At 42.4% G+C, this 22,759-nt stretch overlaps 1 protein-coding gene across 9 annotated transcripts in view; it reads right to left on the bottom strand.

The window, feature by feature from the left end:
• Positions 1-832: 832 nt before the first annotated feature.
• Positions 833-22,759, bottom strand: part of atp2b3 (ATPase plasma membrane Ca2+ transporting 3) — a 176,835-nt gene continuing 154,908 nt past the window's right edge. For 5 of the 9 annotated variants that reach the window (XM_016991183.2, XM_008103878.3, XM_003216892.4 and 2 more), the window contains one exon: positions 833-1,891. In XM_016991183.2, coding sequence (XP_016846672.2) covers positions 1,568-1,891 — 324 coding nt within the window. In that variant the 3' untranslated portion in view covers positions 833-1,567. Of the gene's footprint in view, positions 1,892-15,466; positions 15,621-22,759 lie in introns of all 9 variants that reach the window. The other 4 variants (XM_016991185.2, XM_008103881.3, XM_008103882.3 and 1 more) reach the window with 2 other exon arrangements.

Here is a 22,759-nt window from a genome sequence, read left to right as displayed (position 1 = left end):
GTGCTTTTAAAAAAATTAGCAGTGGCAAACTAACTTTTTTTAACAAAGGGACTTTGAGAGTTGGTGCTATCCCCCCAGAACCTTATGTCTCCCAGCCCAGAGTCTTCATGTACCGTGATTGAGTCAGGAGGAAGGAATCCTCCCCCAAAAGTGCAACAAAAAAAGGGCATTTTGAAGGCATGGTAACATGATTGAACTCCGGAATCTGGTTGAATATAAATCTATGTGATTAAGTCAAAAGGGGAAAAAGTCACATAGAAGGGATGGCCCGCTGTACCTGTGTTCATGGCCTTCTTCAAACACTGCCTTCTCGCTTTCAAATTCCAGGAGAGCTAGGCATTTATGACCATTTCGGAAGTGAAAAATAGGATTCTGAGAAATACACCTCTTTGCCAGATCCCAGGTTACTTGATGACTAATAGATTAGGGAGCCCCGACTGAGTAACCAGAAATAATAGAAAATGTGTTTCCTTCTTCTTTTAGTTTGTAAAGAATCCCTCCCAAGATATAATAGGCTTCTTCTGATGCCAACCTCCCCCTAAATGCTCCTGCAGCTCAGATATTTCTTGGAAGTTTGGTTCAAACCAGCTAGAGGAAGCATTTGGATTTCAGCATTTCACTGACAAGGGGAAACATTTTTATATGAGGGATGGTGTCCCATTTTTTCTGGAGAATTGCCTGCAACAAAACTGCCTTGATTTCTGCATCTGTGCCCAACAATGCTTCTGTTTCGGAGGTTATTCAGCCATTGCCCCACATTCAGGTCTCCCCCACCCCCAGTAGGAAATGACCCTTTCTCTTTTCCCGGCAAACCGTGATATAAAATACAAGCTACAGCGAGCAATGATTTTTTAAAAAAAACAAAATTGCCCCAGGCTGAAATTCCATTGGAAGGAGGGAAGAAGAAAGAAGGGTTTGATAACAGGCATGCGTTATGGTCAGAAGGTCCGTTAATACATCTGTCAGTTGGTATCATATATATATATTTAGGATAATAGATGTCTAGATTATTCCTCTTTTTTTTGTTTTGTTTTTTTGTTCTTTTTCCGGTGCAAATATAGTTCCTGTTTGAAACTTTGGAGAGAAAGGAAAACAAAACTGAAAAGAAGTCCCAGAAAGAAACAAAAGCAACCCCTAAATGGGGGAATCGTCGTCGTGGGTTTGGTGAGTGTGTTTTGTGTCCAAAGAGAAACAAAGAACAGACTAGAGAAATGGGTGGTTTTCTTTTTTTTTTCCTGTACACCCTCTGGGAACTAGGCCCAAAGCCTTCCTGGGTGACTCTGAAGAAAACTTATCTCCCCTCCCTCCCCACACACGGTGCGCTTCATCCCTTTCGTGGCATCCACATAGTTTCTCTTCTTTATTTGCCTGAGCCATCCCGTGGCGGAAACTGTGTCCATTTCTACCCCACTGAGAGAGGAAAAAGCCTCCAGCGTCAAGAGGAGAAAGGCCATCTCCTGCCCGCTTTCCTTCCTGACTCACTCAGCTAGTCCTGGCCTTCCAGGAGGAACTGGACACTCCCTGCTGTGCACAAAGTCATGTTGACCGGTTGCATGGTGGGGTTGTGTTAGAGGGAGGTTTCCATGCTGTGAAGCGGACTGACTGGGCTGGACAAGGAGGTAGGTGTCTTGCTGACATCGGTGCTTAGGTAGATGCCGCTGTCGATGGCGTTGTTGTTCTTGTTGGGGGATGGTGGGGGGCTGGCCCGGAAGCGCCGTCTCGGGGGACCCTCGCTCTCCTCCACATCTGTATCGTCAATGAGGGGGATGTTGTGGATGTAGTCGTTGATCAAGAACTCGGGCGTCGTCATGAAGTTATGGATGGAGGTCTTTGTGTCTGGCTTCTCCAGCCCTTCATAGAGTGAGCTACGGAATGCTTTCACTACGCGGATCTGCAGGGAAGGCCAAGAGGAAGGAAGGAAAGGAGAGAGAGGAAGAAAGAAAGAATGAGAGCTTGACTCACAGCTGCTGAGCCCCATGTGAAGCCGGGTTAGTGGATCTTGCTAAATGCTTGCCCTCTGCCATCTTGTCTTGGCCAAAGCGATGGCTGAGGAAACGGGATAGGACTTTGGAGTCCCATCATTTCACTCTCTCCCTCATTCCACTTTGGACTGCTCTGGGTCCCATATGGGAGAAAAGTGGGATATAAATCAATTACATTCCAGGCCATGAGAAACAAGGCACTACAGGTCAATTGCTATCGGCAGCTGTCCATGGTTCTGCATCTAACTTTAGTAAATTACAGTAGAGTCTCACTTATCCAACATAAACGGGCTGGCAGAATGTTGGATAAGCGAATATGTTGGATAATAAGGAGAGATTAAGGAGAAGCCTATTAAACATCAAATTAGGTTATGATTTTACAAATTAAGCACCAAAACATCATGTTATACAACAAATTTGACAGAAAAAGTAGTTCAATAGGCAGTAATGCTACGTAGTAATTACTGTATTTACGAATTTAGCACCAAAATATCACGATGTATTGAAAACATTGACTACAAAAATGCGTTGGATAATCCAGAACGTTGGATAAGTGAGACTCTACTATAGTTCCCAATCCTGCTAACTAAGAGTTTATGGCAATGCAAGATTAGAACAGCTTCACAGTAGTTAAATGCCCTTGGCTCCCTCAGAAATGTTAAAGTGTCCCTAGGTCCAATTAGAGAATGACAGTTTCCAAGAGAATAGAATTATGTGTTGTCGAAGGCTTTCATGGCCGGGATCACAGGGTTGTTGTATGTCTTTCGGGCTGTGTGGCCATGTTCCAGAAGTATTCTCTCCTGACGTTAAACATTAATGCTGGCTTCCCAGTGACAAAGGAGTCTTGCCACACCCTGGACTCTCCACAGATATATATTTTTTCCTTTCCTTGCCTAGTTTATACATGCCACACAGCCTCTGAGGATGCCTGCCATAGATGTGGGTGAAATGTCAGGAGAGAATACTTCTGGAACATGGCCACACAGCCCGAAAGACATACAACAACCAATAGAATTTTGATTTAAACTGGTCCTGCATCCATGAAAGCAAAATCCACGAAGAGCTTTTAACTGGATATTAAAGCTAGACTTCATCTGTGCCTTCTCTAATCACTGCTTTTACCCAGCTTACACAGTTTATAACAAGAATTCTAACCCAGGCTTTCATTAAACTGCTGCTTTATCAAACAGTTCTAGTGCCCTAAGACAATGCTAGCCCACCTTTTGCTTCCTTGCTGATAATGGAAGCCCATGCTGCTTTTCTTTGCTTGGCAAGATAAAGACTTTATTTGTTTCTTATTTTTTTCCCATGGCCTGGCTATACTTTGGATATTTTAATGATTCATGGGAGACATTAATGAACAGGAGGTTGAAGGGGAAAAGGAGAGGGGTGCAAAAAGAGTCCTCGCCAGCAAGGAATTAAAAGTAAAACAGTAAGAGCCATAAATGGGGTGGGAAGGTGAGAAATGAGAATGGTTAAATGGAATGGAAAGGTTTGGTGTTAGTTGCCAGATATATTGTACACTAGATATAAACAATCTAGCAGCTATGTATGGAACAGAGTGTAGATTCAAAATTGTAAATTAAAAAAAAAATCAAATGGTTGTTTTATATACTAGTGGTTTTTATTTTGTATCGTACTGTATGTTTATTTTTAGGCACCTTGTGCCATATGTAAGCCACCCCAAGTTCCTTCGGGGAGATGGAGGCGGGATACAAAAACAAAGTTTATTATTATTATTATTATTATTAGTAGTAGTAGTAGTAGTAGTAGTAGTAGTACTAGGGTGGAGAGGGGGAAATGTGATTTAAAGAATTAGTATGTGTAACTACTTTCCTCTTTTAGAAATATCTGGATTTTTTTGTTTCAGAGAAAATTTAGGAGAATAGGACTTCCTTCTACCTACTCTTGACTGCTGACTGATCTTCCGTGTTATCTCCCCTATGTATTTGGATGGACATTGGCTTTCACAATTGATTTGATCTCTTCTAAATTTCTTCTCTGTTTATGAACATGGCAGCAGCTGTCTCTTTCAATGGCTATCTGACACAAGGCATTTCCCCCCATCTTCAGGGAAATCTTAAAATAATCTTACCATTCTAGCTTCAGGAGCAATAATGAATCTGCTGCCCTTTTCAAAGACAGATTGGGGAAACCGGCACAAAAATAAATGAGTGGCTTTTGACTGCTTCTGCTGTGCTTTTGTGGTTTCAAATTCCCAGGACATTTTGCTACTGTTATGGCTGTTTGGTGGCCTATAATTCCTCGTTGGTGTAGAACAATGGTTCTCAACCTGGGGTCCCCAGGTGTTTTGGCCTACAACCCCCAGAAATCCCAGCCAGTTTACCAGCTGTTATGATTTCTGGGAGTTGAAGGCCAAGAAAATCTGGGGACCCCAGGTTGAGAACTACTGGTGTAGAAGAAGTAGGTGCCTTGTATCATACTTTTCAGGAAAGGGATTAAGAATAATCCTTCTTGAAAAGTGCCCCCAATACTATAGATGGACAAGAGATACAGGCTGCAGGCCCTGAGCAGAAGAACTAAGCAACAAGTCTAGGGAAATGCATGCATCTGAATCTCTTCATGCCATCCCATGCTTTGGTCACCCCAAATCAGCTCTTTTCTCAAAGAAATGAGGTGGGAAGAATCAACCTGAGCAGCAGACCTGGGAGGAAAAGACAAAAAAAATAAATGAAACCAAACCCGAAACACAATTCAGAAGCATGCGATGAATAGCAGAAATGTTGGGTGAGATCCCCAAATCTTGTTTAGCCAATAAAATTATGGAGAAGGGGAATGGGGAGAAGATGGCAACTCATTTAATCTTTGCTTGGGAAGGTTTGTCAGAAGACTTTCGGTGCTCGTTTCTATTGGCCTCCATGACAGAAATATGGCTCAAGCTTTAGTTCCTAATGTCATGCTAGCTCAGTTTACCTAAAAATGACTATATTTTCATTTGATATTGTCTGCTAAAATGTATTTATTGATGTGGAGCCTTCAGAGGGTCTTAAAGGAGGGGGAGGCAATGCACATGCATTGATAATTATAAGCAAGGGGTTGACTGAAGAAATACAATTAAAGTACATATAAAATACAGTAATCCAAAACAACTTACTGAACTAGGTAAGACTAAAGACATGCAAAACAATGTTTTCACTGTGTGTGCTTACTTCTTTGTAGAATATTTCCTGCCAGCGCCTTGTTTACACTTATGAATTCATTTATAAGGTTGTCACATTAAAAACTGGAGGGGATCCTGTACCTTTAATAATTTTATCTAGTTGCAAGACAAGCCATACCTGTTGAAATTCCTCCTTCTACACATACTGCTATATTTTTTTGGTTCCACAATTTTTATGTCTCTCAGAACTACTACTAGTTGAATTAATCTTTCTTAATTTGGCTTCTCATTAAATCTGATTTTTGGTAGTTTAATTCTAGATCTATGAGCAGATCCACCAGACTTGATAATGATATAACTGAGGATGGTGGGACCCAGAGTATCATCCAACCATTGTTCAATTACGAATGTCTTTTCACATTATTTATATATTCTTCTCAGAAGGAACTTATCTAAGCCAATGTCCAACTTATCTGGGTTTAACTATCAATAAAATACCTGGCACATGAAATTGTATTCTCTTTTAAAAGATTCCTTCCTATACCACCTAAGGACCACGGTCCCCAAATTCCTTCCTAGTGGGAGGGTCCTTTTGGAGTTGGGGAGGAGGGCATTTTCAGTAGGTGAACAAGAATAATATACAAACAACAACCTAAGAAACAAAACAAAATGTGATTTTACATCCTGGGCAGTTTGGCTCTAAAACTCCAGACTAGGTGGGTGGCTGGGTGAGATACATAAATTATTACCTGATTGTGTCAATTCTTCATTATTCAAATTGGAATGGTAAACACATCCTTTTTACCTGCCCAACGTGCTGCAATGATATAAATCAAGTGAGGCCTCTACAATCTGTGCTTCACAATGCTGACTGCAGCATCCTCCCTCCTTGTTTGATGTTTGCTTGTTGTTTTCAAATATCGGGCAAAACACAGTTATGTGTTTTGCATTCACCTAGGTGGGCCAGGGGTGAATTCACACTGCACAAGTATAGTGGTATAATTCCATATCAGTAGCCATGGCTGCAACCTATGGAACCCTGGAGCTTGTAATTTGGTCAAAGGTACCAGAGGAGAAGTTCTGGTCCCTACCAAAACTATAAATAAGTCAGCATGGTACAGTGGTTTGAATGTTGGACTGGGATTCTTGGAGACCAGGATGCAAAGTCATACCCTCCAACTGCTTCAATTTGAAAGAGAACCCCGATCGATCCTGTCACCCAATTTTTGTGGCTGCTTTTATAGTGTCTCAGTTTCTTCTGCCTCCTTCCATATTCTCCTTTGGCTTTGCCTTACTTCAGCTACTGCATACTGAGTTCATAGTGTAGAAGAGTTAGTCCTCCACTCAGCAAGGATCAGGGCAAAGGAAAGGAGGGAAAAGCATTGCAATCATCCCAGTAGACTAGCTTGCCTCTTTTTCTCATTAATAACGTTCATTGGTTTAATTAGTTTATTTAATTTATATCTTGCCTTTCTCCTAGGACAGTGGTTCTCAACCAGGGGTTTCCAGATGTTTTGGCCTTCAACTCCCAGAAACCCTAACAGCTGGTAAACTGGCTGGGATTTCTGGGAGTTGTCGGCCAAAATTATCAGGGGATCCCTGTGTAATGAAGTATGAATTTTGGTTTACAGATGTTATGTTTAATTGTATGTTTATGTTTTAAAAGGGTAAGTATTATAGTTATTGCATCGAGTAGCCACCTCAACATTCTGAGGCAGGTTGCCATAGAAACGTAGCTGCTTCTGTAGAAATGTAACTATTTCGAAGCTAGCAAGAAAGGGGCGGAGCTAGCTGAATGAAAAAGGAGGGAATGTTTTAAAAAGAGTTCAGTCTGTAATTGGAGGAATTACAGGGGAAGACTGGTTCTGAGGTGGTTAGAACCAGGGAAGTTCAATTCTCAGTCTGTGCTCTGATGAGGCACAGGGAAGATTGATTCTACGTTGATGGGATCAAGGAGACTCAATTGTTTATTTTGAGTCAGTTTTAAATAAGTTTGGTGACTTATTTAATGTAGTCTGTGTCCTGGAAAGGCAGAGAGAATCTGTGATAGTATATCACAGGGGTGACTGTGGTTTGAAGTCACTGGATAGTCCAAGTTTCAGACTTTGGGAACCAATCCCAGCTGGACTCACAGAGATCCATTGAAGTAACAGTTAGAAAGGAGCAGAGGAATATGTTTTAACTACTTTAAGTAAAAGAAGTGATACTTTAGAGAGTTTGATTCATCTCCTTCTAGTATTGTAACTGTTAATAAGAATACCTCTAAGTGAAACATCTTTTGTAACCACCAAGCTTGTGCCTGAATAAGCTTGTTATTGTTCTTCCAACATCTAAGCCTCTGTCGCATATATTCTAAACCAAGTTACGCTACCCTTTAAAGTAAAAGTAAACATCTCCCTGCGTCTTTGGTGGTTGCATCTTTACACCCTGGTTGAGAACCACTGTCCTAGGATGTGATTCAAGATGGCTATCAATGTTTGCCATCTTAACTATGTGTTCTGGGTGTCATCTCAGAAATACCTGAAGATAGGGCCTTATGGATTTAATCTGAATGTTTAATGCTGTTTTAATATTTGTTTATTTTAAATTGTATGCTGATGTTTTTATGTTAAGATGCTTTGAGTCTCCAGTAGGAGAGATAAAGTGAGATATTAATAATAATAATAATAATAATAATAATAATAATAATAATAATAATAATACCCTAAGGCACCAGATCCCATCTGATTTTGGAAGTTAAGCAGCCCAGCTTAGTATATGGATGGGAGACTGCCAACAAATACCAAGTGCTGTGGGCTATATTTCAGAGAAAGGAGCTGGCAAAAACTCCTTGTCTCACAATCCCCTATGAAATTCATGAGGTTGCAACTTGAAGGCACAAACATGCCAATCGCAGTCAGTCCTGGAAACCTGCCTGGTGGCTTTGGTCAAGGTGTACTCTCTCAGCTTAAAAGGCAAACTTCTTTGAATAAATCCTGATGATACAATCTTAAGCTAAGTCAAGATTGACTTGAAGGCACATAACAACAAACTTCAATGTAAGGATTCCATAGACTACAGGCATGGTTATTAAGATAGATTCCTAACACTGTAATTGGTTAATGTGGAAGGACCCCAGAGTTGGACACATCTGCAGCATTTTCTGATTTTTGAAATGTTTGGAATTTCAAAAAGGGAATGGCCAGGGAGTGCGATGGCGGAAGAAAGGAATCAACTACAACCAGGATTGCAAAAAAGATTTGTCTGTGTGCATATTTTACATTTATTTATTGGTTTTAAGAAAGCTGGCAGTGCCATCAAGCTTACTTTCCAACCAAGCCACGGACTCAGTGTGGCAAGCTGACTTCTTGGGAAAAAAGCAAGTGGCGCTGTGTGGACGATAACGTAAGACAGGACATGGTTTGCAGCCACCAGCACACGTAGCAAAAAGCCTGGTTGAGGGAATGCAAAAGATGTGGATGGTGGAAGCAGAGATGAATGGGGAAGGCTTGCTCTCATGCTGAAAGAAAGGCAAGGCAAGAAATGCTCCCAGCCTCCAACACCGGCAATGACAGTGACTTCAGAAAAGCAAAACAGCACAAACGAACAGTGAACAACGCCTCCAATCTCAGCCTCAGGAAAAGAAAAGAAGAAAGACCCCCATGCATTCTTGCAACAGTACGGTAAACTTTCGAGTATTGAGGCCCATCCTTGCTGTTTGGGAGAGGAGACGAGGGAAGAGGAGGTTGATGAGGAAGTCATGCGGTGCCACTGGTGCCTCCATCCATGCCTCGCAGAGCTGCCCTCTTGCCCCTGCCCTGGCCAAAAGCGGATGTTAAGACATAGAAAAGGGTGGGGAGAGGGATGAGCCAGCAGGTTGAGGTGGAAAAGCATGGGGCTAAGGGAGGGGAGCACCTTTTCTGGCCATCAGGTCCCCAGGAAATGAAGAAATACATTATTCCGTATTCATATGCACTAAATTCCCATTGGGGGGGGGGGGGGGGTAGGGAGAAGAAAAAAAATGCCAGGGAAGGAAATGGCACTCCCCCCTCCAATGTTTCCATTACAAACACAGAGAGATTGAACAGTGTTACTCAAAGATAAAACCATGTTAGCCTGGGATATCAGTATGCAAAGGGATCTGCTAGCATGCACCTGAGGGAGTCGATGAAAGATTATGATTACAACTTCTTTCTTTCTTTTTGTTCACCAAGAAGGGGAGGCGGTTTTATCTTTTTTTCCAATGACAGAGTATGCCTGCCTTTGTGTCATTGCTTTCACCAATGTAACTGGATGCCTCCCCCCTTTTAAAATGACAATTAATCAATGATGACTAATCCTGTAACAAATAGTAGGACAGTAATAAAATAAGGAGCCCCGATGGCGAAGTGTGTTAAAGCACTGAGCTGCTGAACTTGCAGACCAAAAGGTCCCAGGTTCAAACCCCGGGAGCGGCGGGAGCGGCCGCTGTTAGCCCCCGCTCCTGCCAACCTAGCAGTTCGAAAACATGCTAATGTGAGTAGATCAATAGGTACCGCTCCAGCGGGAAGGTAACGGCGCTCCATGCAGTCATGCCGGCCACATGAGGTGTCTATGGACAACGCCGACTCTTTGGCTTAGACATGGAGATGAGCACCAACCCCCAGAGTCAGACATGACTGGACTTAACGTCAGGGGAAAACCTTTACCTTTAATAAAATAATGTTCTGCCTTTTGTCCCGTATGGGACTCAAGGTGGTGTCCATTCATAGAAGCTACAGCATTTCCCACTGATCTCAATATTATAAGCAGACATATAGGGTGGGAATGTCAATCTTGTGATTAATACAATTCATAGATGTGCACTGTTTTCATTTTTCAGGACCCTGAAATGGTGTTCCTAACAGAATGAATCTTTCAGGGAAATGCATAACCATGAGAACCTCCCAGATCTTTACTTGGATTCTAGTTGAGGATCTTACTTCACAAGTACACTTTCACTAATCTGGGAGTTCTGCATTTTAAATCCACGCTCTTCCCTGAGTTAGGTTACCCAAATGTTTGGTGAGACCGACTATGGACTTTCTAAGTATGTTTTCCACAGGTCAACCATCTCACAAAATGGACACTGCTGATACAGCCAGCATGCCAAGTGCTTCTTTGTGTGACTTCAAAGTAGTAGCCAATGGAAAAGCTTGACCTTGCCTAGAGAGGAAATTGTAGTTGAGAGGTATTCTAAAAATAGCTGGAGGTTGGTTAGTTGGTTCTTTCCTTACTTCCCTATTTTGTTATTATGGCAGGGGTTTCTGGGAAGGCAAATTGCATCAGATAATTGCATGTGATGCTAAAGTTCCCATGAATAAGCAGAAAGTAGCAGTGATATGATGATGGTGAGTGAAGGGAGAATAAGGAAAGGAATCTGGAAGCAGGGAGAGGGAGGGAAGGTTTTTTTTTTTTCAAATGTTACTCTTTGTTTTCATTTTTTAAAAACACTACAGCTGACAGTGAGATGGCTCCATCCATGATGTCTTGTCAGCTGCAAAGGGAAAAGAACAGGGGAGGGCTATTTGTATAGGAAAAGTGCACAGGAAAGGGTCTACAAGAGGAGGTTCATTTCAGGCTCCAGTGAATCATAGAATCATAGAATAGTAGAGTTGGAAGAGACCTCATGGGCCATCCAGTCCAACCCCCTGCTAAGAAGCAGGAAATCGCATTCAAAGCACCCCCGACAGATGGCCATCCAGCCTCTGCTTAAAAGCCTCCAAAGAAGGAGCCTCCACCACAGTCCGGGGCAGAGAGTTCCACTGCTGAACAGCCCTCACTGTGAGGAAGTTCTTCCTGATGTTCAGGTGGAATCTCCTTTCCTGTAGTTTGAAGCCATTGTTCCGTGTCCTAGTCTGCAGGGCAGCAGAAAACAAGCTTGCTCCCTCCTCCCTATGACTTCCCTTCATGTATTTGTACATGGCTATCATGTCTCCTCTCAGCCTTCTCTTCTGCAGGCTAAACATGCCCAGCTCTTTAAGCCGCTCCTCATAGGGCTTGTTCTCCAGACCCTTAATCATTTTAGTCGCCCTCCTCTGGACGCTTTCCAGCTTGTCAATATCTCCCTTCAACTGCGGTGCCCAAAATTGGACACAGTATTCCAGGTGTGGTCTGACCAAGGCAGAATAGAGGGGGATCATGACTTCTATTCTGCCTTGGTCAGACCACACCTGGAATACTGTGTCCAATTTTGGGCACCGCAGTTGAAGGGAGAAAGTGTTCTGAATGGTCTAGTCAATATGGGAAAGAAATTTGATGTATGTCTTTGCTCTTTGATTGGTTTTCAATGTGACTCTGTTTTGGACACAGCAGGGATATTTGTTCCTCCAGGAGTTTTGAACTATAACTGCTCCATTGGTAAGGGCCAATAGACCACTTGAGACCCAGTGTGGTAAAGTGTGAATAATGGATTAGGACCCTGGTTCAAATCTCTGCTTGGCCATGGAAACCCACTGGGTGACCTTAGGCAAGTTGCACTTTCTTAACCTTTGCTGAGAACACTCCTTAGGGCCATCATGTCAGAAACTTGAAGGCACGTAACAACAAACTACAGCCTCCACTGTCATTGACCTTGTTAATTAAAGATTCTGGGAGCTGGAGTCCAAAAGAAATCTGGACAGCCCAATATTCTTGTATCAGTAGTTCTCCTAAATAAAAATTTGCCTTCCCTGTGAACAGTTTTTTGCAGAGTTGTGAGTTGCTTCTTGAACTGATCATATCTTAACAACACCATGTTAACTAATCCAGTGTGAATGGCCATTTTCTGGATTCAGTTTATAAACAGATTCCTCAATTTACTGATAAACTTGATTTTTCTGATTGTTATAGAAGGGTGGCTTTTAAGAGATAACTTGTCATTTTGAGGTCAGGATCCTACATGGTCACATATAGTGTAAAAGTTTTGCAAAGGGAAACCCAGCTATGGCTCCCTTCTCACAGCTCCTTGGACTCACTATGTTGCTTCAGCATCACACTCCCAGCAGCTATTTTGTGGCTGTTCATGTGTATGTGGAATTAGAGAATTATCTGACTATTTAAAAAATGCTAAGCACTGTAATTTCAGGGGGGAAGAGTTGGTTTCTAAGACCTCAGATGAATTATGGAGGTTCCTACATCTTTAGGTGGCTACTGGAGGAAAGCTTGGAAGTATCCAGCCCTTCTATGCCAATGATATTGAAAGAGGATGTTCCACAAAAACCTGTCTGGCTTTATTTTGAGAAGCTTGATAGATGCTTTGGGGAGCCACTAAGGTTTGTGTATCCTTTCAGTATGCTTTCATTTATTTTATTTATTTATTTACAGTATTTATATTCCGCCCTTCTCACCCCAAAGGGGACTCAGGGCGGATCACATTACACATATAAGGCAAAAATTCAATGCCTTTAACATAGAACAAAGACAAGGCAAACATAGGCTCTGAGCTGGCCTCGAACTCATGACCTCTTGGTCAGAGTGATTTGTTGCAGCTGGCTGGCTGCTCACCAGCCTGCGCCACAGCCCGGGCTGTGAATGAATGTCTTGGTGGATTTGCACTATGTACATGTGGAGAAAAAAGGTGAAAGGAGGTGCTGTCTGGGTTTTTTTTCTTGCATGCCCAAACTGTTTCGAATTTATTCTGTGAGCCTGAAATGACAAACTCCCTTTTGGAAAATTTTAGGTGAAGAAACCCAAACACTTGCCATCTACAACATGATTCCTAAAAAAAAAAAAGAATTAAAATCATCGTCAGAATGAAATAAAATAATAATAATAATAATAATAATAATAATAATAATAATAATAATTAAAAAACCCAAAAGAGACACAGCACTTCCAAGATGCAAGAAATGGGGAAAAACCGAAGGCCATTAATGGAAGTCAGTTTCCCAAGGAGCGACAGCAGCTTACTGGAAGGGAGGAAGAGAGTTTAATATAAAGGCAGCATTTTAAAAAAAGAAGAGAGAGAGAGAGAGAGAGAGAGCGCTAAAACGGCAGCAAAGATTATAAGGCCATACTCGAAGGTTTACACTGTAAGGTGTGTTCCCATTGAAAAGCAAGACCACTGCATATCATACCCCAAAGGCACCATGAATCTACCACAACATAATGCTGGCATAGCAGCCAACATGATTTTGATTGATTCAAAAACAAAACAAAAACAAAAAAGGAAAGGAAAGAAAGAAAAAAACCCAAACAAACCCAAACAGCTAAAATAGCCTCAAGATCAGCATCTAACTTGCCAAAGAAACCTGGGACCTAGTCCGGTAGCTGGAGAATGCAGACTTACCTACCTCTTTGGATCTTTTGTTGTTGTTGTGTCCCAAAAAATTGAGAAATTAAGAGGGAGTTGTTTCAAGAAGGCAAGAAAAAGTTGACATAGTATCTGAAGAGGGATGGAAGCACAAGGCACAGGAAGTGGACTGAGAAAGGATCAAAGGGACAGGAAACTATGACTTTCTCTGTGACACACAGGAGGGTCCATGACATCACAGCAGGAGCTCCCAAGAGACTGGTTCCCACCTTGTGCTTCAGAGCAAAGGGAATGGTTTTCCTTTCCTGTCTCATTCCACTGCACAATCTTTCCTTTCAATTGTCCTAGGTCTCCAACCAACTTTTAGAGTTTAAAGCAATGGTTCTCAACCTGTGGGTCCCCAGATGTTTTGGCCTTCAACTCCCAGAAATCCTAACAGCTGGTAAACTGGCTGGGATTTCTGGGAGTTGTAGGCCAAAAACATCTGGAGACCTACAGGTTGAGAACCACTGGGTTAAAGTCTCATCCCTACATTCCATCTTTTTCTCAAACGATTCATTGGTTGGGATGTTCAGATGATTTCTGAGTTGCTCTTCCATTTCCTCTACTCCATATATGATATCTATACTACAAATTCAGAAATGAGTCACCTTAATTTCACCACAATGTTCTCCTGTTCACAGAATATGGACAAGACAATGCCCATCTTACCAATTTATTCGGTGATCATGGATGCTTCCAAAAACATCTGGGAAGAATAATTTGATCAGGATATTTAGCATTCTGTTAGAGCAGGGCTAGGGAACATGTGATCCTCCAAAAGTTGCTGAACTACAACTTCCAGCAGCCTTAGCAATCAATTGCAAGGGATTGTGGGAGTTGTAGTCTAACAGCTACTGGAGGATAACATGTTCTTGCATTAGTATATCATCCTCTCTACAGAACTACAATTCCCATGTTCTCTGGGGGGGGGGGAGGAATGGCTTTTCTGTGAGTCTGTCTCTAATGTGGCAGAGCTTAAAATGCCAGTGTTAAGATAACTATCTTAAGCACTGATCCTTAACATGTTCAGGGCAAAACTATACAAGATTTTCTCAGCATCAAACTGTTTTCACACTGGTTTCAATGCAAAGGGTTAGTGGTACATGCTACTTGAAATCACGGAGCCGTTAAGTGAAGGTGTGCACAAGGCAATGATTTCACCAACACCCATTTTTGAGAAAATTTAATTTCCTCCAATGTTGGTTGCAGAGGTGCTGGGCTTGATGAGATGGATCAGTTTCATCTGGCATTAGGAAGTGGTACAAGTCTGATCTGCCAGATCATCCTTGTGTCAGATGCAACCAGGGGCATGAAGTCATGCTGAGCAGACAGAGCATCCACTATACCAGTTGGTCTGCTGCTCCTTTTGTGTTGCCTTTTTCCAAATCCAGGCCAAAAGTAGCGACCCTGTTTGCTGCCAGCACATAACTTCAGATTTAACCCCAGAATGGTGATGTAACATTTGGGTTGTGTCTCAAAACTTCATGCCCTGGTCTGCTACTAAATCTTATGCTCTTTTGTGGATCTGCCCACCCACCCAGTGAATCTCTGACGTGCACAACAGTGAGTGACACACACCAAACACCACAATAAACACCAATCACCATTTAGATGTGTGGCTAGGCTGAAAAACAAGGCTGGATCCCCAGCTGGTATTGTACCGGCTTGCTACGTTTTCCCTTCCTTGGAAAAACATACCCACACCCATGCCATCCCCCACTTCACCAGCTGGGGATATGATACCAGTCTATTAAATTCCAACAGCCACTGATACAGAAGGCAAAAGAGACGAGCAAACCAAGGAGCGAAAGGGTGCAGGTGGCTAAAGGAGGGGGCAAAGCGGAAAGTTTGTATGGCTTTGTAAGAAGTTGTAAATCCGGCGTGACTGAGACCGGACAGAGAAAAAAACTGAAAGAAATAATATTGCAACAGTGATTGCAGCAACAAGGGACCAAAGGCTTGGTGGGGTGGGAAGGTGGATAGAAGAGAAGGAAGGGAATATTGGAGGAGGGCAGAAATAAGATTTTTTTTCTTTTGTCTTTGTTTTGTTTGTTTTCAAACCACAAGCAGTAAGAGGAAATCAAGACTCACTCCCGGCACCGGCGCTGGCATTTGCGGCGGAGAGAATTACGTGAGTGGGGGTAGAAATATTGGTTACATCGTGCAGTTGGCTGAGGACGGAAGAGCGGCGTCGGATAGCCCCCTGAAAGGAGCCACTTCTCTTGAAGGTGCTAACTACCTCCATCTGCAGGAGAAAAAATGAGATAGAAAATTTGGATGGCAGCGGGCAGTGGCTGCGAGGGAGAACCGCGTGTGCCAGCCAGAATTGGCCATGCTGGGGACTGGGCTCCCTGCCACAGGCTATGAAGCATTCTGTGCCAGGGGCCAGCTGGTGGGAGCTGGCCCCATGGCAAGGGTCTTTTTATGGAAAGAGCAACATTGCACCAGCAGAAGATTGAGGCAACCAGTCAAACATAAGGGCCCTGTTTCACCCTTGGTACCTTTTACCAGGATGGGAGTGGGAATTCAGCAAGGCAACGCAAACAGCTATGAACCATCCCATGAAAAGCACAGTACCAGGAACCATACTCATGTAACCTTGTGTAGATCCATACTACAACCTTGCATGGAAAGATAGAAGAAATAACATCAAGAACAATAAGTGCATGAGCAGCTAAACTTGGAAATATTACAACAAAGTCCAGAATTCCCAATGTGCATGGCTTCTCCACCATGACACTATGGTCAACATTAACCAGATCATACTGGAAGATCTAGAGATTTCTAGGCAGAACATTTTGATCTGTGAATAACCAAATCTGCAAGGGTGGAAAGCTCACTGTATAAGTAAACAGGTACCATTAATCACACACAAACATGCATGAACCCATGAGCACCCTGGAGCACATTCATTTTACAATTCTTTCATTCTAAATATGGAGTATTTTATATGTGGTTTATATGATTTTTGTATTTGAGACCAAATCACTGTATGGCAACGTTTCTCAAACGGCATTCCTCCAGATGTTTTGGACTTCAGCTCTCACCATTTCTAACAACTGGTAGGAGCCTAGGGGATAAAAGCCTTGTGACTTGAAGGTTGGGTTGCTGACCTGAAGGCTGCCAGGTTCGAATCCCACCCGGGGAGAGCACAGATGAGCTCCCTCTATCAGCTCCAGCTCCATGCGGGGACATGAGAGAAGCCTCCCATAAGGATGGTAAAACATCAAAACATCCGGGCGTCCCCTGGGCAACGTCCTTGCAGACAGCCAATTCTCTCACTCCAGAAGCAACTCAGGTTGCTACTGACACGGGAAAAAAAAACAGCTGGTAAGTTGGCTGGGATTTCTGGGAGCTGAAATCTAAAATACCTGGAGGAGCACAGTTTGAGAAACACTGCTGTATGGGAAACTGCTCTAAGATTAGAACCAGTTCCATGTCATTGTCTGTAGAAGCCCAGCTCTGCTGAGACCAGAAACCACTGTCATTGACTTCTGTTAGGAATGTACTTATAATAGAGAGTAAATGACAAAACAGAGGTACTCCTGGTCAGTTGAAAGGTAGATCAGGGTGTGGGGTTACAGCCTGTGCTGGATGGGGTCACACTCCCCTGAAGACATAGGTCTGCAGTCTGGGGGTGATCCTGGAGTCATTGCTGACCCTGGAACCCTAGGTGACACGAGTGGCCAGGGGCGCCTTTGCACAACTAAAACTTGTGTGCCAGCTACACCCATACCTTGAGACGTCAGATCTGGCCATGGTAGTCTATGCTTTGGCTACTTCCCATTTGGACTACTACAACACTCTCTACGTGAGGCTTCCTTTGAAGATAGTTCAGAAGCTGCACCTAGTTCAGAGATCAGTGGCCAGGTTACCAACTGGAGAGCTGTATCGTGAGAGGATGACTATGCTGTGGCAGCTCCACTGGCTGCTAATTTGCTTCTGAGCTAAATACAAAGTTCTGGTCATTATCTATAAAGCCCTAAATGGTTCAGGCCCAAATTACTTGCAGAACCACATCTCCGTATACAAACCAGCTTGAGCATTGCGATATGCAGAGGAGGCCCTGCTTTCAGTCGCACCCTTGTCCAAGCACAGCTGGTGGGAACAGGAGATGAGACTGCCTCTGGAACTCCCTCCCAAAAGTACTAAAAACTGCCTCCTCCATCTATGCACTCTGGCGTATGGAGAGGAGGAAGACTAACATCCCTTGACCTACATCATTGCCTAGATATGCTAAATCTCGTCTAAATACTGGAATTGATTTCAGTCCGTTGGTTGTTGAAAATAGTCTCATCTCTTTATAATGTCTTAATTGTTAGTTTTAGATGTTTATACAGTGATAAATTTAGTCTATGCAATTATGTCTGTATTGATTAAAATTTTTATCTTTGGCTAATTTTGTCTGTTATCAAGTTTAAAGTTAGATCGCTCATATTGTTTGATGTGGTCTGATTTGATGTAGTTCGTTTGAATGTTTTTCTTTGCTTGCATTGAATGTTTACCATATATGCTGGAAACTGCCCTGAGTTCCTTCGGGGAAGTAGGGCGGTCTGCAAATAATGTTGTTGTTGTTGTTGTTGTTGTTGTTATTGTCATCGTCGTTGTAGTTGTTATTTCTGAATGGCCTGAGATCTTGCCTTTTGCCACTTAACTCACAGAAGGGGATGGTTTCTTTTTTTGATAAGAGTTAAGGTACAGTACTTACACTGACGCTTGAATAAATCAACCCAGGTTTTTGATTAAAATGTCTATATACATGAATATATAGGGAACTTTTAATAAAACCCTTAGTACACTCTGCACAAATATAAACAGTAAAGAATCTGACTTATAGTTGCAGTTTTCAGTGCTGTAACATGAAGTTCTACAGGAGGAAAGGGGTGTGAAAAAACCCCATGAAAGTAGATTTTTTTTTAAATCTGAGAGAATCTCTCTCTAGAAATCTATAGGTATTCCAGCATGACCCTTTGCTCAACTTCTGCTAAAAGCTGATAACAGAATTGCAGTCAGCGTCTACTTACGAATACTTAGAGAAGTTTTCTCTCTCGAAATCTAGGCCAGCAGAAGTTGACTGTAAAGCTGTGCCAGATAATTTAGAGATTCCTAATCAAATAATCAAATTCTCAAAAGTTATAACTTGTGGAGGGCTGACTGTACTGCTATACCTATAATAGATCTGAATATACCCTCTCCTAGGGGAAGCCTCTCAAGTATAAATGGCATAATCATTTAAACGCAATCACACCTACCAGCAACAAACAGGTTCCAGCAAAAAATCAGTAAGGCCCACAGGGAGGAGAAAGCAAAATGCATGTCCTAGGTGAGACATCAGGGTGGTCCCTCACCACCCTTCATGCTTGTTGATAAGACCATGCATTTGAGCTCGGGATTCAATGGGATGTTTATCAGTTCTAGAGTCAAACAAACTGGACTGAAACAGGAGTGGGAGTAGAGAGAGTGGAATAAAATTACAAACCAGTTTGAAGCTCATGATCTCCTGCTGGTGCAAATGGGATGAGCAGCCGGAAGCAGGAGAGTCTCCGTTTGGATGTCAGTCAACTTTGGGTGCAAGGCATTCTGAACCCCAGGAAGCTCCCCGCTCTCCTCCCCCTCCTAGTTGGCCTCTGGGAAAATGCCTTCATTTCATGAGACAGCAAAGACCAGCATTGCATGGGCGACTGCCACTATGTTTTGCTTCTCATTCCAAGGAAGCAGAGGAGTTTCAGTAGGCTGGGGAGGAGAGGCAGTGCTTTTGTTTTTTTAAAAATGAGAAGAGCTTGGGCTCCAGCTTTCCACTCCATCCTGGAAGCCCTGATGATCTTCATCCCGGGGGGTGGGGGGGGGGGGTGGGGGTGGATATTGTGATTTGTTAGAAGCAGAGAATTGGGAGTCCCAGGTTTTGCAGAGGAGGATGGGGCACCTGAGCACCTTCTTCACTCTGGGATGGATTGAAACCTACCATGATTCAAGTGAGAACCAGCTGGAATAAGGGAGGAGCGGGGCGATGGGATTCCTGGGTTTGTATTCATTTCATGTTAACCATTCAGCAGCACCTTGGACACGTAACATGCCGGAGAGTTATTTCTCATCATGCTCCAGCCCTGAGAACTTCTTTGATCCAAGAGCATCAATTTGCAAGGCAGAAACAAGCCACCTTTTTTTTTGACTTGCTAAAGGAAAAGAAGAATTGCAAGGCACATGTCCCACCCCCTTGTTTCAGACAGTTTAAGGAAATGGGAAGGGAGGGGTGGGGAGGGAAAGGGCTGCAATCAGAAAGCATGTATTGTTATAACATAGAAGCTAGACATGGGTGTCCCAGAATCATGCCTCTCTTACTGAGGTCCTCGGCACGCAAGCCTTGTAACGGCTAGAGGTGGAACAACTTGCCTTCAGGTGATATTTCGCTTGACTTTATCATCCCAGCTATAATCAGGGACCTTGTGCTGTGGCTAAACCATAAACTGCACAAGTTGATTTTTTGGGCAGCTTTCAGGTTCCTGATTATCCTAGCCTTGACATTTTTTCTTTAAATAGAAAACAGATAGATTTCTGGTCTTCGTAAGTATAGATAAGCCTGACAAGATAAAAATAGTTATCTGAGGGTACATCCAGTTTTGAGGCTTCCACAGCTAAAGTGGTATTGATTTCCTGCTAGAAGCTACATGTAGTAGCAGAACTGATATTTTGCCCTTTGGTTGATATAGCGCTACATGATAGCCTTCTGTTAGTCCCAACTAATGCAGAGCTCTTCAATCAACCTGAAAAGTGAGTTATCATGTATGTAAATCCCATTAACTCAATGAGTCTGCTCTGACTGCGTATTCTTGCATGGCAGAGTGCTGAACTGGATGGTCTTTGTGGTCTCTTCCAATATGATACTATGATTTAGGTATATGTGTCTATCCTGCTGTACCAATGTCCCTGCACAAATAATTCTAGTAGTGCCATAAGTATTTTATAAACTGCACATAAAATCTGTGACTCAAATCTGTTACTGTGTGTATTGAATTAAATGGATAAAAACAGTGGCATACATTTAAAAAAAGTAAAGTTAAATACTAAACTGATAAACTGGAGCTGGTGGGAAATCTAAGAGTGAAAACATGATGCAGTGAAATGATGTGGCAGTAGGATACAGACACCAAAAATGGTCGCTGTAGAAGAAATGGGAATAACATTCTCCCATCATTTTCCCCCAGTTCCAAACTTGGGAAAATAAAAGCACCCTGAACTTAACTGGCAGGGTGACTGTTATAGGATTGTATTCCATGTTTTGTAGTGCCCCGTTCTTTCTCTCTGACTTTAGATATCCTTCTTATCTACTTTCTGCCAATCTCTCATAAGTAACCTCGGTATTATATAATTGTGAATATATGTTGGAGGTTGTACCTAATAAATCACATTTGATTGATTCATAGAAAAGACACACAGTGCAACTGGCCATGACAATTTCACTTGCAGAATTTAATCACTGTGACTTATCTTTCTTGAGGTGAACATGGGAAATTCGGCTTTAGAAAAGTTGGGATTTGTCTAACTGGCAAACAAGGTCCCTGATTATAACATTGTGATCAGCATATACAGCACTATTGCCATCACAAATGGACACATCTATAGAGAGGTTTTTCCTGCTCATTTATAAGAACCTCTCTGGCAGAGATTTTAAAAGGCCTGATATAGTTAAAAACCAAAATTCTTCATCCACAAAATTTGTCATAGTGCATCTGAATTTTTTTATATATCCTCCATGTTTCTCTAATTTTAATCTGACAAACATACATTTCTCTTGATCTGTTTCCAGACAGCCACCATCCTTCCAAATGTTTCTTTTCTTAATATTTAATTCTTCAAGTGACTTTGGAGGAAGGTCTATCATTTAAGCTGCTATTCTGGTCTCTGCTTGCCTCTATGATCCAGGTTTTGCACGCACGTTTGAGACAGATGAAGTGGTTTAAAGAGCAAATGGGAGTCATTTCCAACAGTGGATCTCTTTGCTGATAATACAACAGCTTGCTATTTTTGGTTTAATGGGCATGCAAATGACATTATGTAAAATTAGGAGCCCCCTATGGTGCAGTGGGTTAAACCGCTGTGCTGTGAAACTTGCTCACTGAAAGGTCGGCGACTTGAATCTGGGGAGCGGGATGCAAATATGAGTAGATCAGTAGGTACCGCTCTGGTGGAAAGGTAACGGCACTCCATGCAGTCATGTCGGCCACATGACCTAGGAAGCATCTACGGACAACATCTTCGGCTTCAAAAAGGGAGATGAGCACCAACCTCCAGAGTCGGACACGACTAGACTTAATATAAAGGGGACACCATACCTTTTTAAAATGTGACTGTATTGCAGGATGTTTGGTGCCTTGGCTCTAATGCCACACTAAGTATTTGGAAATACTCTGATGAATATATACAGTGTAGAATGGAAGAACATTCTGCTAATTGTATGTCATGGATAATTTTGACAGCACACAGCAAGCTATACTGGCAAGGCCCCAGCACGAAGGAAGCTCAGCTTAGGAAGTACAGTAGAGTCTCACTTATCCAAGCTAAACGGGCCGGCAGAAGCTTGGATAAGCGAATATCTTGGATAATAAGGAGGGATTAAGGAAAAGCCTATTAAACATCAAATTAGGTTATGATTTTACAAATTAAGCACTAAAACATCATGTTATACAACAAATTTGACAGAAAAACTAGTTCAATACACAGTAATGTTATGTTGTAATTAGTGTATTTACGAATTTAGCACCAAAATATTCACGATATATTAAAACATTGACTACAAAAATGCATTGGATAATCCAGAACCTTGGATAAGCGAGGCTTGGATAAGTGAGACTCTACTGTACATGAGCTTTGTGCCACCAGAAATATCAGATTGGAGTCTCTCTATAAGATGTGTACAGAATGCACTGTCAGAGCATGTTGATACCACCCCAACTGACAAAGTTTCTTCCTGTGAAATCCTGATATTTGTAGTTCAGTGAGTGACTCAGGATTCTTTAATAGAAGGCTTAGTGCTCCAGTTTAGGAGTGGGTAGGGGAGCTCCCTACCAGAAGACCAAGCTACCTTAGGATGGAACAACAGCAATGAAAGTCATATCAAACTGCTGCAATTCTGCAGTGTAAATATACCCACATTCACAGTGGCTGGCCTTAGAGAAGTTATCGTCATTCAGTCTCTTATCCCCATCTGTCAGAGAAGGAATCAGGATGTCCTATTACTGCACAAAAAATTACTACTGCTACCACCACCACCACCACCTCAGCCACAGATTAACTTTTCATCTCCTGGGTCTTTCTAGTTTACCCAGGAACAGGCTTGCCATCCCATTTCTGCTTCTATAGGCGGCTCCTGTCCATGCATCCAAGCAC

Source organism: Anolis carolinensis, chromosome 2 (assembly GCF_035594765.1).
Source record: "Anolis carolinensis isolate JA03-04 chromosome 2, rAnoCar3.1.pri, whole genome shotgun sequence".
Taxonomy (NCBI): Eukaryota; Metazoa; Chordata; class Lepidosauria; order Squamata; family Dactyloidae; genus Anolis; species Anolis carolinensis.
This window is presented reverse-complemented; position numbering and strand designations above follow the sequence as displayed.